Genomic DNA, 17,619 nt, shown 5'->3' on the forward strand with positions numbered 1-17,619 from the left:
GTGAGAGAGGGAGAGAGAGACTCTTCTGTCTCCTGATTAACTCCCCAAATGTTCACATTAGCTGGGACTGAGCCAGACTGACATCAGGACCTAGGAACTCCATCTGTGTCTCCCTGGGGGTGCAGGAGTCAGGTATTTGAGTAACTCACTCCCACTTATGAGGCATGTTAGCAGGGAGCTAGGTTTGATGTGGAGCATTTGTGACTTACACTCTTGCTCTAATATGGGTTGTGAATGTCTCAAGCAACCCCCACACCACAGTTATTTGTGGTTATGGATCCTCTGGCAGCATTCCCAAATGAAGAGGCATAATAGAATTATGTACACATTGAAATGACCTGTTAATATATTTTGCTCTCTGTAGCTAATTAAATTGGTTAGAATTTACTTATTTATTTGAAAGGCAGAGTGACACTGAAGAGAAGGCAGGGAGAGACAGGAAAGGGAGTGAATCTTACAAACTCTGGTTCATGTCCCAGATGACCACTGATACCATACCAAGTGAAAGCAGAGAGCCTGGAACTCCATCTGGATCTGCCACATGGGTTCAGTGGCTGAAGTATTTGTACCATCCTCCACTGGCTTCCCATGTGCATTAATGCTGGTTCAAAAGTAGAGCAACCAGGACTAAAATAATGCACCCTAATGTGAGATGCTGGCATTACAAGTTGGGGCTTAACCTGCTGAACCACAATACTGGCTCTCCAATTCTTAGTTCCTAAGATATAGGAAGTAGGATGTTAATATGACCCGAACCCTGGATCCCAGTTTTGCGATAAAAAAATGCTAAGTGAATAAAAAAAAAAAAAAAAAAAACAGTTTAACAATTTGTAGAGAATTTGATGACTTGGATTCTAAACTTGTTTCTACCTTGGTGTGTTTAGTTTCAATGGTCTTTAAATTTCCTTAGTTTTAAACTAGGCTGCACATGGCCAATTGCAACTCAAAATTCTGTCTATGACCAGCAGGAGTAAAGAATTAGGGCACCTTTTCTTGAATGTGTGTATAGTGGGTGGTGGGTGAGGAAGTGTGCAGTGTCAGGTCACGTTATAGGTTGCTCTTTGCTTCTGTGTGGTGTTAGTGCATGCCTTCAAGATTGACATAAAGTAACTACATTAATTGAATGACCTGGAAATGCTATTACTTTTGGCAAATTTCATTCTGTGACTGATGAGAGAATGTTTCTTGCTGTGTGCTGAGGGAGTATCGGACCAGTGCAGTGAGAAATTAAAAATAAAAATAGGGAAAATTTTCACTAAGTTCTCTTATGTTCCTAACAGCAGCAGTTACTTTTAACATTGTACAAATAAATGTTTTTGAATACATTCTTATATGTTCTACTTAAAATTGGTAGTTAGCATTAATGCTTTTCTAAGCATGATAGTTAAAATTTTGGTTCTTCTAATCTGTGGAAAACTCAGATGAATTTTCCATAGTAATTCCCTAAATTATTTCTGATCTCTGAATAAAAACATCTGACTTATTGTAGTGGTTCAAGATAGACACTGAATATCCTTCACGAATACTAAAAATTGTTACTTCTTATTTTATGGTTATTTTTATGGCCATTGAAAGTCTCTGATACTTTATATATTGTTTATATTGGTTGCTTATTTGTTATGATACATATTTGCATATTTGGCTTTTAATTTAAATCAGAATCACTACTTTAAAGTGCTTTTACTTATCATGTTTATCATTTATACGTTGAAGAATGAATTTTTAAAGATCCAATCTAGGATCAGGAAGAGATTTCTGAGTCTTTTTCTAGAAAGATGTATTGAATAAGGTGACTAATAATTTTATAATTGGTTACAAATACACAGAAATATTTGTCTCTTGAGTGTCTCAGCCTGGGTATATCATTGAGCCAAGTCACACTTTCATACATGTCAGGTATCATATTTTGGTTTTAGAATGATAATTATTTTTTTCTCTTCATTGATTGCATTGCATTATGTGGCACAGTTTTATAGGCACTGGGATTCCCCCTCCCCCCCAAACTTTCCCTCCATGGTGGATTCCTCCACCTTGTTGCATTACCGCCAAAAAACAAACAAACAAAAAAAAGAATGCAAGTTCTGAACCACATCCTGTGACTTCTTCATTGACATTTCAATTATTAGTTTATATACAACCAGGTTCTGTACACCTTAAAATGGCTATAGATTACTATTCAGCTGTCTCATGTCTATTTTAATTTTAGTATTTAGCAGTTTATAGCATTGAAGCATGATTTTGCTGAACCTGGCTGTTTTTCGGGTAGTCTAACTCTATAACTCTAACAAGACATATGTCTGCGGTTTAGGTGAACAGTTTTAGGAGGGGTGTGCAGATAAATTTTTTTTTTATTAGAAAGTTGGATTTATGGGAGCCAGTAGTGTGGCTAATCAAGCAGCTAATCCTGTATCTCCAAGCACCAGCATCTCATATGGGCACCATTTTGTGTCCAAGCTACTCTACCTCTGATCCAAATCCCTACTCATGACCTGGGAAAGCAGTGGAGGATGGCCATAGTCCTTGAGACTCTGTACCCACCTGTGAGACCTGGAAGAAGATCCTGGCTTCGGATCAGCTCAGCTCTACTCATTGCTGTCATTTGGTGAATGTGAACCAGTGAATGAAGAAAAAGTTGAGTTTCTGCATTTCCATTTCATGATGATTGTGAAGAAGTCATAAAATTAAGAATTTCCTTAATTTGAATTTAGGGGATATTTACTTGACCATTAAGTTAACGAGATTGGCTACCTCTTTGTATTCTCAATTTTTTACCCCTTTTCTCTGTAAGTCTCCTCCCCCCTCCCCCGGAATCTCATGGTAACAACACATTTTATCTTGTCCAATGAAGTTATTTTGCTATTTGATAAAAAATTCAGTCATTTAAACTTTTTTATTGTCTTATATCCTTAGTATATTTATGCCTTAATAATTTTAATGAGCTCACTAGCAAAATTCTAGGCTTAACTTTAATTTCTGTTTATAAAACCTGTAGAAGGAGATGGCTATATTATATAAGCTACTAAATGGTACTTCGAATGAAAGCAACAACAAAATCAGTGACTACAAAGCTGTTCTCTTTTAATCCACAGTATAACAAATCTGCTTTTCAAAAGTATAACTACTTTTGCTAATGTTTTGTGGAAAACACTTATACTTTTATTTAGTATATGTTATATGCTAATATCCCAGGATAATCATTGAAATGGAATAGAGAAGTTGTGATTTAGTAATCATATGCAATAGACATGATGATATTTGCATCCTCATCTATATGTTCACTGAGCTCCAAATGCAGTAAGATGGGCACGTTTTGTGGTGCAGTAAGTTAAGCCTGTACTTGGGATGCACACATTTCACTTAATAGAACTGGTTTGAATTCTGGCTACTCCAGCCTTTTGATCCGATTTCCTACCAATGTGCTTGAGAGTAGATGATGCCCTAAGTACTTGAGTTCCTGCCACTATGCGGGAACGTGAATGAAATTCCTAGCTCCTACCTTTGTCCTAACCATCTTCCAGATATTGCTTGGACTGAGAGATTATGACCAATGATGGAAGATCTCTTTCATTCTGCCTTGCAAACAAATAAATCAATAGATAAAATAACAGTGGCAGCAAATTCATATTTCTGTGAATAATTTAAATGGTATTTTATACACATAAAATTTTTCTATTCATAAAAAATGCAAAAAACTAACCTTTTTTTTCTTGAATATCTTTTATTGCTTTAGGGCATTGGAAATGGTTATCTCAGTAATGTGTCCAAAGAAATGTTCATTTTGTAAGATAGTGCTTTGATTTTCATGAACACTGGTTCAGGCTGAGCCCTAATAATAACTTTCCATCATGTTAAACTCTAGAATATAAGAATTCATTAGCACTCATATTAGGTATGACACTAATTTGGTCTTAAATGCTAAGTGCATTAGCAATTATGATACAGGGCACTATTACCTCCCAAGTCTCTGCAGCAAATCTTCTTTCATAATGGTTTATTTTTTTTTTCCCCTTGGTAGACTTCTCATTTGAAATAGTATGGCCTCAAAACAGCTTTATCACTAGAACTGATACTTTTATTCATTTCAATGACTGACTCTTTCCATCAAATTCAGTAATAATCCTAAAGCGATAGGAATTTATCGTGTGCTTGAATCACTGTGCTTAATCCATAGGAAGCCAATCTATGGAAGTTCTAGTTGTATAAAAATATAAACCAAAAGGAAGCCTTGTATTCTTGCTTAGTTTATCAAAGTATAATTAAAGTTCTGTTTTGTGACTCATTCATCCTTAGTCTAAAGATAATTCCTGTGGTGTATTATTTTATCCTGAAACAGGATAATTGCTTTCCTAAAACATTTACATCGTTGACACAGGTGTACATGGGTTTGCAATATGCCTAAAATCATAGTTATTATCATTGCAGCTATTTGGTTTTACTTTTATACAGTAACTTTGAAAGGATTTGAAAATATTTATAAAACAGAAAGGCTAAAATAATCTCAAGTTAAATAAGATGATGATTTGTCTTGGTTAGCCTGGGACTAAGAAACAGGACTTTAAGTTTTATTTCTCCATTTATTTATTTTTTTAAGATTTATTTATTTTCATTGGAAAGGGATATTTACAGAGAGAAGAAAAGACAAATATAGAGACCTTCCATCCACTGCTTTATTCCCCAAATGGCCACAACAGCTGGAGCTGAGCTGAGCTGATCCCAGGACAGGAGCCAGGAGTCAGGAGCCAGGAACCTCTTCTGAGTCTCCTGCAGGGTTACAGTTTTCCAAGACTTGGACCGTCCTCCACTGCTTTCCCAGGCCACACACAAGGAGATGGATCAGAAGTGGAGCAGCTTGCACAAGAATCGGTGCCCATATAAGATGCTTGTGCTTAGAAGTGGAGGATTAGCTAGTTGAGCCATTGTGCTGGCCATAGGACTTTTTTTAATATACATAAGCACTGCCATAGGCTAGGAGATTTCCTTTCCTCTCTGCCCAATATCTGCCATCCAAGCTGTTTCCGCTTATATCATTATGATAGTATGCTCCTTCATAAACAGTCACACATCCATTGTTCAGCTATTTAAGTGTATTCTGACATTGTAGGTATGGGCAATGATAGAGTGTCCAGCATCCTATTGTCTAGATATAGTTAACAGTTTCATTGGGAGTCCATCTTAGATTTGGAAATAGAGATGCATACTTCATTTTATCTTCACATGTGGATATGATAATGCCTATTACTCAGTTACTATACATCACCTTAAATGAAAAGCCATGAAACCAAATGAACAACAGAGAAAAACAGAAAATTTAAAACATGAAATTAAATGTTACTGAATGACCAATGTGTCACTGAAGAAATGAAAAAGAAAACCAAAACCCTTCTTGAAGCAAATGATGCTTCTGTGTGACCTATGAATCAATGAGGAAATTAATATGAAAAAAAACTTTTTGAATGAATTAAAATAAAAACAAAAATATCAAAACCCGTGAGATGTAACACAAACAATATTGAAATGGTTATTGATCTTCTATTTGCATGAAGGTTGCCTTACATTAGAGAGAACATATAATATTTGTCTTTGGAATTGACTTATTTCACTGAGCATAATGATCTCTAGTTGGGACCATTTTTGGTTGCAAATGGTAGAATTTTATTCTTTTTACTTTAAATTCTAAAATCAGAACAATCCTGACCATTCCAAATATTAAAACCAGGTCAATTGCAGGCCTATCGGTACAAGTTGGTTTGCTTAGAATAGTATGAAATGATGTTATAATGAAGACTGTTTTAGGAAAGGAACTTTTTTTTTTTTTTTAATTGGAACGTCAGATATACAGAGAGGAGGAGAGACAGTGAGAAAGATCTTCCGTCCGATGACTCACTCCCCAAGTGAGCCGCAACGGGCGATGCTATGCCAATCCGAAGCCAGGATCCAGGAACTTCCTCCAGGTCTCCCACATGGGTGCAGAGTCCCAAGGCTCTGGGCTGTCCTCGACTGCTTTCCCAGGCCACAAGCAGGGAGCTGAATGGGAAGTGGGGCTGCTGGGATTAGAACCGGCGCCCATATGGGATCCTGGCGTGTTTAAGGTGAGGACTTTAGCCGCTAGGCCACGCTGTCGGGCCCGGAAAGGAACTTTTAAAAAGTCTTGTTCCTGCTCTTTCACGGCTTTCCAAGTTTCTTCTATCTTCCTAACCCCACGTTTAAGGTGGTTCATGATGGGGACACTGTTGTCTGAGTCCAGAACCTAGACAGCAGCAATGCCGGCTGGTCCTGTTGGGAGGCAGTGAATGGCAGGGGTTGATCTCTGAATGAAATAATCTGGGTTGGAATCTAGGCTTTGCCTTTCATATGGTGGGTGATTCTGTACCTGTTTTCTCAGATATGCCTAGAAAGAATATAGTCATATTCAGTCATGGTATAAGAGCTTAAAGAAATTGTTTATTTTATTGAATCATGATTATGACCAGTGTGTCTGGCTTATAATGTAGCCTTCTTATATAGATTCTCAGGAGTTCCTCTTACTTTCAGTGATCTACAAATGATGGCTCTCATTGTCTGAAGTACTTAGCCACACTTTTGGTGTGTTGTTTTCCCTGTTCAAGAGAAACACAAGAAATGGCACAAGAAAATTTCAAACTTAGAACTCTCATAGAAAATGTAGTTAGTGTCCATGAAACACACAAATGGATGAAAAATTAGTACAATTCTTTTGAGGTAAATTACGTTTTTAGTAAAGGATGACAAATTCCCATGTTTTTAATGGCCAGTATTATAATGAACCTACTTTACTGAATAACCCACTGAATGATTCTCTTAGATTTCATTAAGGAAGGCATAGTAATTCTTATCCTCGGTCATTAGGACTAAGTACAAAACTAAACAGCATACTAAAGCTTACTATGCCACAGTTTGGTCAGGTTACCAATAGAAACTGGCATTTAAATAGTTCTAACAAAGAGAGACCGCTGAAAAGCAGCTTACGAGTTGACTTAAAATTGCATTGTTCTGAAGCTGGTGTAGTGGTGCAGCAAGTTAAGCTTCTGTTTATGATGCCAGCATCTTATAAAGATGCTGGTTCAAGTCCTGTCTGCTGTACTTCAGATCCATCTCCCTGCACCCAGGAAAGAAGAGGGTGATGGCTCAAGACCTCATGCCCCTCTACCCATGTGGGAGACGGGGATATGGAGTTCTAGGCTCCTGGCTTCAGCCTGGTTCTAAGCTTTATTTGTTGTGGCCATTTGGTTAGTGAACCAGCCTATGGAAAATTCCTCCCTCTCTCTCTGTTTTTCCTCTCTCTCTCTTTGTAACTCTGCAGTTCAAATAAGCAAACAAATAACTGATTTAAGAAATTGCCTTTTCTTAAGTGTTATTATCTCCCATCAAGGCCTCATGCCATGTAGATTCCAGTGGGGAGCTTAGCCTGTAACATTCCATTCCACTCTGGTCCAGATTTCTGGCAGATACTTTCTCAAAAGCTGGACTCAGACTTGTGCCTGATCTTGTAATCTGTGCAGTTAAGTTTACTCTAGGACATAAAGTAAAGATAATTTATCTGTTATGATATAATTGTAGCACATTGGTTTTTCACATAAAATATATTTCTAGTTTTTAACAAGTACAATGTAAAAAGTTACTTCAGAAATTACTAGAATCATACAAGATTGATATGAAAATGTGGTACTTTAAGGTCTAAGGAAGCAGTCTAAAACATCAGGAATGAGAAAGGCCTAGAATTCTGAATTTTGCAAATGTAATTTTACAGCATAAAGAAATTTACTTTTTAAAAATCATATTGATTGCTGTAATTGAATATATTCTGTATCTGGAACACTCTTTTTAAAAAGATATATGACTTATTTGAGAGCCAGATTAATATATAGAGAGGGAGAAACTTATCCATCTGCTGGTTAACTGCCCAGATGGCTGCAAGGGCCAGGAGTGGACTAGGCCGAAGTCAGCAGCCAGGAGCTTCGTTCAGATCACCCGTTTAGATGCAGGGGCCCAAACATTTGGGCCATCTTCCTCTGCTTTAATCAGTCATTAGTAGGTTACTGAAGTAAAGTTGCCAGGACATGATGCCCATATAGGATGTAGAGATTACTTGTGGCAACTTAACCTGTTATGCCTCAACATTGGCCCTTTATACACATCTTAAGGTGGAATTTAATTGTAATAGGCATACCTTTTTTGCTATTTATTTTTTTATTGTTATAGAAGATTCCTGACCTTCAATATTAGATTTACCCTGGTACATATTTTGTATCACGAGAATTCCATTTCATATGGAAACATAATGTGGAAATATTACATTGTGTATAGTTACATAAGCTTAATGCAGTGTATGAAAATTCGCCTTTGTTCAAAACACACGCACACACACCCATCTGCTGCTTCACACCTCGAATGCTCTCAATGACTTCAGCCTCCTCAATCAGGTCAACCACGTGGTGGGAGAAACCCAATGACTTGAGCCATCACCAGTGCCTGTCAGAATCTTCATTAACAGATCGTTTGACTCAGGAGTCCCAGCCAGGAGCTGAGCCCACATGCTCTGATGTGAAGTATGGACTGGCTGATTAGACCAGTGGACCAGAAACCCACCCAATATTTAATTGAAGTGGTGTTCTGAGGGGGTTGGAGTGCTTTAATGTGTAATTTTCATGGCTTGTGTAGACTGCCTTTCTACAAATAAGGGAAATTTTCTAATTTTAGCTGCTTAAAGACATTCAGTAATCCTATTTATGTTTCACATTGAAATCTAAAAATGCTAATTAGAAAATATCCAAAGATGAGTCCTATGTATTGTTGTTGCTAATACATTTTTACTTTCATTAGTATCTTCTTTTCTGTCACAGTTTTTGAAAAGCAGGGAGACAAAGAGGAGTTGGGGAAGAGGAGAACGAGAGAGAGGAGAAAGAGAGGAAAGAGGAGAGACAGAGAATCTGTCTTCCATCTGTGGGTTCATTCCCCCAGAGCCTACACCAGCCAGGCTCAATCCAGTAGCGAGGAACCCACCTACCTGGGTCACCCACAGGGTGTCAGGACGCAGATACTGGAGCCCTTATCTGCTGCCTTTCTTACCTTAGCAGGGAGAGAGGCTAGGGGAGGAGAGCAGACTCCAGGGATGCAGGTGTCCCATCTGTGGGCCTAAACCACTGCTCCCAGTATTCACCGACATGTATTTTTAGACACAAGTTTCTCAAGGAACCCCAAAAGTGTCGTTTAGAATCTAATGTTTTCCCATGGAAGAATTTCCACATGTTAATAACATAAAAAATTGGCCATCTGTGTGGAAGGTGGTTGTCAGTGTAGCGGGGTTCCAGAGCTTCTACTTGGTTCACTTACAAATGAAGCAAAAATTTCAAAACTATTATTTACTGCTATCAGCATATGTACACTAATTTTTTTCATTACACATAAAATTGTTTCAGGAATTATCCACTTCATATATTACATTCTGAAATAAGTGCACTTCTGAAAATATCTGTGTTGGAAAGCAGACAAAGTGAATGTCATCTGTACAAAAATGTAGATCATAATCTGTGTGGAATAATGTTTCCAATTGTATATTCTTTGTCATTTAAATCTCTAATTTCCAGTGAATCAAAACATTTGCTCATTTGCCAGGGGCTAGCTGCTTTCTCTCTCTCTCTCTCTCTCTCTCTCTCTCTCTCTCTCTAATCTGTAATACAAGAAGTATGTGTTTAGAAGTAACAGTGTGCAAGGTTTTTTTGTCTTGGGAAGTGAGTGATATTAATGTTCTGGCTCAGTTTAGACTGCAGTTAACAGTCCTGTGATGCAATGCAGTTTTAATTTATTTTCCATGTACTTTATTGTTATTGTTAAGGAATGGGCAATACAAGAGTATTGAGCATTATAATATTATGCACCCGAGAATGTTCATGAAAAAGCTGTTACTAAAGCCCTATAAAACTGGATCCGTTAGTGAAGGCTTAGGGAATGATTAGGAATTCGCATGTCAGGCATATATTTGGGGTCTTGTAAACAAGTGTTCCTGTGAGAGAATGACCCTTAGACAGACACCATGTTGACTGTCATCATTTTAGAGAAGTGTGTAGGTCAGGGATGGGGCGTGAGAGAGTAGAGCTGGGGCAGGGGTGATTTGGTGCAGGATGTCTTACAGTCCAGCACATCACCCCCTCCTCTCTAGGGCTTTTCCCCTGCAAACTTTGTCTTAGGTGTTCTTCCTTTCCATTTACATGAGAATATACATTGCTAACAGCTGGGTTGGGGCAGTAATAGTTCTTACATGTATGGTTCAATTTCATGGCGAACTTTTTGAAGATGGAGAATGATTTTTAATCCTCGCCCCCTCCCAATCACGGTCAGCAAGAGGTAGCAGTAAGGCCCTGTAGCAAACGCTTCCACAGACACCTGCTCAGGTGGGAGGGCTAATGGAGAAGGCCAGGGGCCTCTGGAGCCCAGATCCGTTTCAGCTGCTACCCGAAAAGGAGTTAATTGATCTGAGCATGGAAGGGCCTTAGCAGGGGCGGGAGAAATAGCCACATGCCTGAGGAGGGGAGTCAGGACCCTCATCCGCACGCTCCTGGCCCGCAGGCACCTGAGACACGAGCCAAGGCGCGCACTCGCTCTCCTCTGCCGCGTTGCAAGTTTTCTTCCCTAGCGCTAGCCACCTGTGCGCGGCGCTCCCGCGGGAAAGGCGGCGTGGGAGAAGCGCGAGCGCAGTGTCGTAGCCGCGCGCTCGCCCGGCTCCGTGGGTGAGGCTGGCGGTCAGCGCGCCACCGGGGCTCGGAGCCTTTGGCGGCCACCGTGCGCTCTGCCATCCCAAGCCCTCGCCACGTTCTCAGCCCGACATCTTCGAGTCTGGTATGCTCTGGAGCCAGCTGCCGCCTCCCTACTTTGCTCGGGGTCCTCCCTGGCCTTTCCCTCCCACCTCCCCACCCCCAAACTAGTGCCCCTGCCTTGCTTCGCCTGCACAACAAGCTACGCGCCCCACAGGTTTTCGCGGTCGTCCCCTCCCTCCCAGACCGCGGGCTTCCTCGGGCATCCTGGGCGAGTGACCCTCAGGGCAGCCGTGGCCTCAGGGCAGCCGTGGCCTCAGAGCCCCCCACCAAGTCTCCGCCTACCGCAGCTCGTGCTAAGCCGCGGCGGGTGCCCACCGCGATCCGGGTTTCCTGCCGGGTTGGACCTGCTGCCTGGCTCATCCCCGCACTCAGCCTCTCCCGGAGCGCGAAGTGGAATCTGCACACTGAAACTCTGGGTGGCTGGAGCCGGCGGACTGGGCATGCTCAGAAGCCAGGGCAGGCTTTGGTCTCAAGTAGGAAGCTTTTGCACTCGGGAGGCAGCGGCGACTTTAGGGAAAGTTGATCGGAGAGGGGAAGCAGCCCCAAGACGCGGAGCAGCGGCAGGAACGATCCCGCGGCAGCCCGGAGGAGCATGGGCACCCTGCGCGACCTGCAGTATGCGCTCCAGGAGAAGATCGAGGAGCTGAGGCAGCGGGATGCCCTCATCGACGAGCTGGAGCTGGAGTTGGACCAGAAAGACGAATTGATCCAGAAGCTGCAGAACGAACTGGATAAGTACCGCTCGGTGATCAGGCCGGCCACCCAGCAGGCGCAGAAGCAGAGCGCGAGCACCGTGCAGGGCGAGCCGCGCACCAAGCGCCAGGCGATCTCCGCCGAGCCCACCGCTTTCGACATCCAAGATCTCAGCCATGTGACCCTGCCCTTCTACCCCAAGAGCCCACAGTAAGCAGGGGTTGCGCACCGGGTCCCTGTGGCGCCCAGGCGCTGGGAAGCTGTGGGTCTCTGTGTTGTCTGTCGGCCCCCGCCCCTCCTGCTTGCATGTCTGTCCTCATCCTCAGAAATGTTTCATTTTCACTGGCACTTCTTGCCGGGCTTTTCACGTTTCTCAGAGCCAGACTAGCTGCACAAACGTTGCCTTTTTGCCTTTGTCAGATGTCAAGGTATTTTTTTTTTCTTTTAAATGGAGACATTCATGCATACCACCTGCCGAACACCGAGTTTGAATGCTCACCAGGTGTGTGTGCGACTCTAGTGTGTGAAAGATAGGAGAAAAGAATAGAAAAACCTTAAACCGTGTCTCCCCCAAACCCAGGCAAACCTGCCTAGCTGGAAAACACTAATCGCAGTCTAATCAGACTTGAAATGAAATGCGTCTGCTCTCACCCTTACTTTCCATGCCTGTGTGGCGCTCCTGGGTGTCAGCGCTTTATGCCAGTACCCTTCAGACCAGACGTTCTGTGAACATCAAAGTGTAAGCGATAAGTCAGTATGAATACAAAAGGGAAGAATTCTTTATTTCTTGAATTGGATGACATTTCCCATCCATCCATGAAAGACTAGTCGGCTGATTTTTCTTTTTTTAACATTTTTCCTCCATAACACTCGGGAGAATAGTGCTTGTTTTCTTTAAGGGATTTGCATAATACCACCAATGGGGCAGATTCATCTCCCAAGAGGCTTGCCTGTTTCCAGGGTAAAATTTCCACAAGGACCTATACCTTTATTTAAAGTGTGGATTTGTTTGCTTGACTTTTGGCTTTAATTGCAACCACTCTGGTATTATTCTAGCATTTTAGAGAATGTGCTGTTTTAATGTCAGTGGGCTTCGTAACTTGAAAGGAAACATTGAATGAAACTTGTTATAAAATCCTCAACTCAGAGTCCATATGGAGAGTAAGGCAGCAGGAACATGAGGTGAAAGTAGAAAGAGCACCAACTTGAGTGGTGTTTTAAATTAATACATAATGGCATAACTGGTACAAACCAAAGACTTTTCTACTGTTTCTAACTATATTACATTGACTGGATGGCACATGTTACATAATGCACAGTCTCTTGTAGCACTTTAAAAGCGCAAGAAGTTAATCCAAGGTACAGGGGCAAAGAGTCAGTATATGATTGCGCCATTTGGATTTGTTGGGTGGTTGAGTCATGAGTAGGTACTAATTACAATTTTGAAAACTTAGAGCCGTACCCATTTGTGTGTGTGTGTGTGTGTGTTGGTTCCTGTGGGACATGTGCCGTTTCTCATGCAAGTTTAGCTTAAGGTGGAGTTTGTAGTCAGACAGGGAGCCCGGAAGAGAATAATACAGGCAGAAATAATTGAAATTCTGACCTTATCAAGTTGCCTTGGAAGTTTGGCAGATGTAGATTTCACTTAGAAACCTCCAGGAATCAAATCCATTTCAACTTTATCTAGTAAATTAATCTGTAGACCTGTTATCCTTGCCTGTTTGAACTAACGAGGAGGTACATGGTCGTAATTAGAAAATAACTCAAAAATGGCTCTCTGCATCTTTTAAGTATTCTATAAGATCTCAGTTTAGTAACTGAAGCACTTTGTAGTAACAGCAAAATACACTTTTATAAACGTAATATTTTATTAGGTTTTGTAATGAAGCATGATCAAACCAGCTGAGAACTCCAGTTAAACATTCTGTCAGAGAAGATCTGAAGGAATCTAGACAGTGGGGAGTGAATTGTAGGATGTGGTGAGTTTTAGAAGCCTCTTAGTGCTTGGCATGTGGGATAACTAGATTTGAAAAAAGCAGGCCATGGTAGAAAATGAAATTATTGTGTAAATAATTCACAACATCCCGTTATAATAAACATCTTATCTTTTAAACAATGCTTTGTGTTCTCTTACTCATTTGACCACTTGCATTCAGCTATTAAAATATTGCTATGATAATTTTGGTGATTCTGAAGGATTATATTGAAGAAAATTATAGAATGTCTTCCAAGCTTAAATAATTTTGGAAAAACATCTGTTCTTTTTCACACTTACATAAAGAAAACCAGAATAAAACTGGCTTGAGTGGTATCATGTACCTTGCTTGGAGGAAAAGGAAATACATTGTATGCAAAATGATTTTATGTCAGGCTGTTTGAATGGCTGTAAAAATATACTTCCTCAAGAAAGTATGAAAACTTGTAAATCCAAAAAGACTTCTTTTTATGCAACTTTATTTTACCATGAATAATGTGTTTACTCAGTCGGAATGCCAACAAGTGTTTCATCTCTTGTGATACTTAGCTTCTGTCATTTTCCTTGAACTTACAAATGGATTATTACCAGTTCAAATTAAAATTGAAATAATCCATGTAAGCCAAAGTCCATTCTAGTTCATGATTCAAGTTTGGGTTATTGTTCACTTTCAATTCTGTTTCCGTTCGATGGAGGCAACTGCCCGGCGGTTGTTTTGTTCAGTTAGCATAATATATACAGGCATATTTTTCTAGATTTTGTCTACTGTGGTTGCCTTCTAAGGGCTGTACCTTTTTGAAAAGTGTTTTCTTAGCTATTTTTGATGACTTAAAATAGTGAAAAGGGTAAACTGTTAGTCAAAATATTTTTGATTTGAAATTTTTCTTCCTGATGTGGAGACTGATGGGAAAATCCACATTCTAGCAAAGAGACAGGGTGCTTCCATTGCACCTACCCGGTGGTGGTGGTGGTGGTGGTGGTGGTGGAGGTGGTGGTGGTGGTGGTGGTGGTGGTGGTGGTGGAGGTGGAGGTGGAGGTGGAGGTGGAGGTGGTGGTGGTGGTGGTGGTGGTGGTGGTGGTGGTGGCTGGAGTGCATTTTGCTGTTTTAACAACCTATATGCATAGATAACTCTAAAGTTCTTATTATGCTATGAAGGAGAACTAATGAGCTGATAGAATTTACATTTTATTACCACCTGATGAGTACTTGGGGATATGAAACAGACTGTATGTTTTCAAGTAAACTGAACAAATAAACCCTTAAACTGAAAAACAGAAACAACAGAAAAGGAAACCTAGCATTCATTATATGAGATCAGATATGCTGTGGGGTATAGAGTGATTCTTATAGACTTGAAGAAATAATTTTTCCTTCTGACATTTCCTTGTTAAAAATAAATAGTGTAAGAAGTTAGAACATCCAGTCTCAGGTGTTTTGACCTAAACCCATCCTCTATTTTGAATGTTCCCACATTTTTCCCATTTTAGGAGTTACAGTGTTTGTTCTTTTGCTTGGAATATCAAGACTTGAATTCCTATCTAAGGTTGTTACTATCTGTGTTTTTGTTGAGTGAGTGTGTTTTATTCCAGAGGCAACTGCATTTCAGAATTCTGAATTTCAGAAATTGCTAACATGGTTTTATTTATTTCATTTTTTTGGATTGTGAAGTTCAGTGGATGAGCTTAGCACATGAAAAAATAGTTTCTGATTTTAAGGAGGATTAAGTGTTTGTAGAGGACATTCTAAACGTTGGAACTAACATGTTTCCAAATAAAAGAAAAGTTTCCCAAAACCTTTATATTGAATTCTGTTGCAAGATGAGAAAATCCTAGTATATTTTAGATGACACAATATTAAACCAGCATTCTTTAAAGCTATGAATTAAATTCCAGATGTGCCCTTTGGTTGAATTCAGTACTACATGGGATGTCTTCCAGGTGCAGCCTAGCACAAAGAGGAGAGAGAGACATAGGTCCTTCCATTAAGGGATTAATAACGGGTTAGCAGTACTACACAAGTTTATAGAAATTAGAGTAAAGTGAGTTGAAGAGGAGAAAACTAAGGTAGTTGGCATTTAATTTTAGGGTATCATAAACTGTTTTGGAAGTCAATTTTTTTTAAAATAACTGAGGGATGATCACGATTCAGGTCATTGATCATGATATGCCCTGGGGTGGGGTTGGGGGAAGATATGGTCCAAGCTATTAGCAAAAAGGCGAAACAAAAATGAAAATGGTCTACCTAAGGAATAGCAGCAACTACTGACTGTAGAAGAGCACCCAAGGGGGAGCTGAGGAGAGGTAAGTTTAGTCCAGTGTGAATGAAGATCTTAATCTCTGATTGTATGTGAGAGGGTCCTGCTGCTAGATTGATCAAGAATAAATGTGTGTGTGTGTGTGTGTGTGTGTGTGTGTGTGTGTGTGTGTGTGTGAGAGATAGAGAGCGAGCATTTTACATCATGGACCAGTTATTGTCCGCTAGAAAACCTCAAAGTCTTAGAATGTTGTTCTAAGCTTCCATTCCCTACCAGCCTGGTGCTGATGTTAATCATAATTATGCTAAGTAGGTAAGGACATTTAATTTAAGCAAGGAGCAGATGACTAGAACTCTGAAAGAAATTGTTTCACTCTTAAAGAAACCAAGTTCCCTTTTCCACTCACTTTCATGTGTTGCCATTGAAAATAATCTAATCTGCTCTTATGCCACAGACCAGCACTGCGCATTCCTCACATACCCAGCAAGCTGGACATAGAATAACATGGAACCTTAAGCTGCCTTTTGAAATTTATCTATCTTTCTTTGTGTGGAGGAGTTAGAGTACAACTTCATGTTATTCTTTTAGTTTCCAGTTTGAGTTGATCATTAATTTGACATTACTGTCTACGTAATAAAATGGAAGTTGGGGAAGTCTTTATGAAAATGTATGACATCAAGCTGCTTAAACCCTGTTAGAGTGTTTTAATGCAGAGACAGGTTGTGTGCCCCTAAAGTAGGGCTTATAATGGAAATACTGACAAGCCCTTAAATGGAGTCGCTCTGGAGACTGCCTGAGAATATAAATGACCAGCTTTGCTTGCTCTGCTGGGCAGCATTTCTAACCTTCCACTACTTGTTATTTCACTAAAGACTTGGGTTTGGATTCCTAATGTAAGAGGGTAGAGGAAGACAGGGAATGGTTCTGTTGTTGCTGTTTGTAGGTTATAAGGCATATGGACAGCTTTTTTTTTTTCTGTCTGCCTAGCAATGGAGGGTCTCCATGGTATCTTAGCAACCATATTCGAACACTAGGCTGCTGTTCCTCCTGCCATCTCTACCATAGGTGCTGCTGCTGTCCATCCCATTAAACTGGGCCTGATGCTCACATTCCAGACCCTCTGAATTGAACCCTTTGATCACAGAGAATCCGAAACAATGTCACAAATAAGCACATGCTGGGAGCAGCTTTTACCAGTATGCTCAACAGCTTATTATGCAATCACATCTGTGGCATTTTGAATCCTAATCGAAATTGTGGATCTGGTGCTATTCCCCACTCTTTCATTGTCAGGCCCCCTCTGCTGTCTGTTATCCAGCATTCTGACACAAGTTCTACTTTACTCTCACTGTTTTCCGTCATGACTGCATTCCTCGGCATCTCCTTCAAATTTATTTCCTGAGAAGTTAAATATGTGCAGCCTGGTTGAACTCTCTAAGTATAATTTTGCTTATAAGAGCAGAAGAATGTTCTCCAAAACTGTCATGTAAATATAAACAAGAGCACAAAAACTGCAGCCACACAAAGCAGATGTTTAACACAAGGTGGGACTAATAGTATATTCTAAAAATGTCGTTTCTGAATTTTTGTAGTTATAGTTATTAATACAAAAATGAGAAAGTCGAGTGGGAAGAAGGAATGTGGATGTGGATGAGGAGACACAGGAAAAGGCCAGACAGGATGAGTTATTACAGCGATGTTGTATTTACAAGGAAGTTGGAAAAGGGTGATGAGCTTTGTGGGTGAAAAATAGGTGAAAAGACTGGAACAGAATTTTCAAGTAACACAGTACTTCTTTTCTTAAAGGTTTATTTTTTTTATTGGAGAGTCAGATGCACAGAGAGGAGAGACAGAAGAAGATCTTCCG

At 40.3% G+C, this 17,619-nt stretch overlaps 1 protein-coding gene across 2 annotated transcripts in view; it reads left to right on the forward strand.

Annotated features, from left to right (window-relative positions):
* PRKG1 (protein kinase cGMP-dependent 1) overlaps positions 1–17,619 on the forward strand; it is a 1,159,635-nt gene that overhangs the window by 65,247 nt on the left and 1,076,769 nt on the right. The window contains exon 1 of one of the 2 annotated variants that reach the window (XM_004583388.3): positions 11,073–11,732. The exons of the other annotated variant lie outside the window; for it this stretch is intronic. Within the exon in view, the coding sequence (XP_004583445.2) occupies positions 11,422–11,732 (311 nt within the window). The 5' untranslated portion in view covers positions 11,073–11,421. Of the gene's footprint in view, positions 1–11,072; positions 11,733–17,619 lie in introns of those variants that run through there. 2 annotated transcript variants of the gene reach the window in all.

Source organism: Ochotona princeps, chromosome 13 (genome assembly GCF_030435755.1).
Source record: "Ochotona princeps isolate mOchPri1 chromosome 13, mOchPri1.hap1, whole genome shotgun sequence".
Classification (NCBI taxonomy): domain Eukaryota; kingdom Metazoa; phylum Chordata; class Mammalia; order Lagomorpha; family Ochotonidae; genus Ochotona; species Ochotona princeps.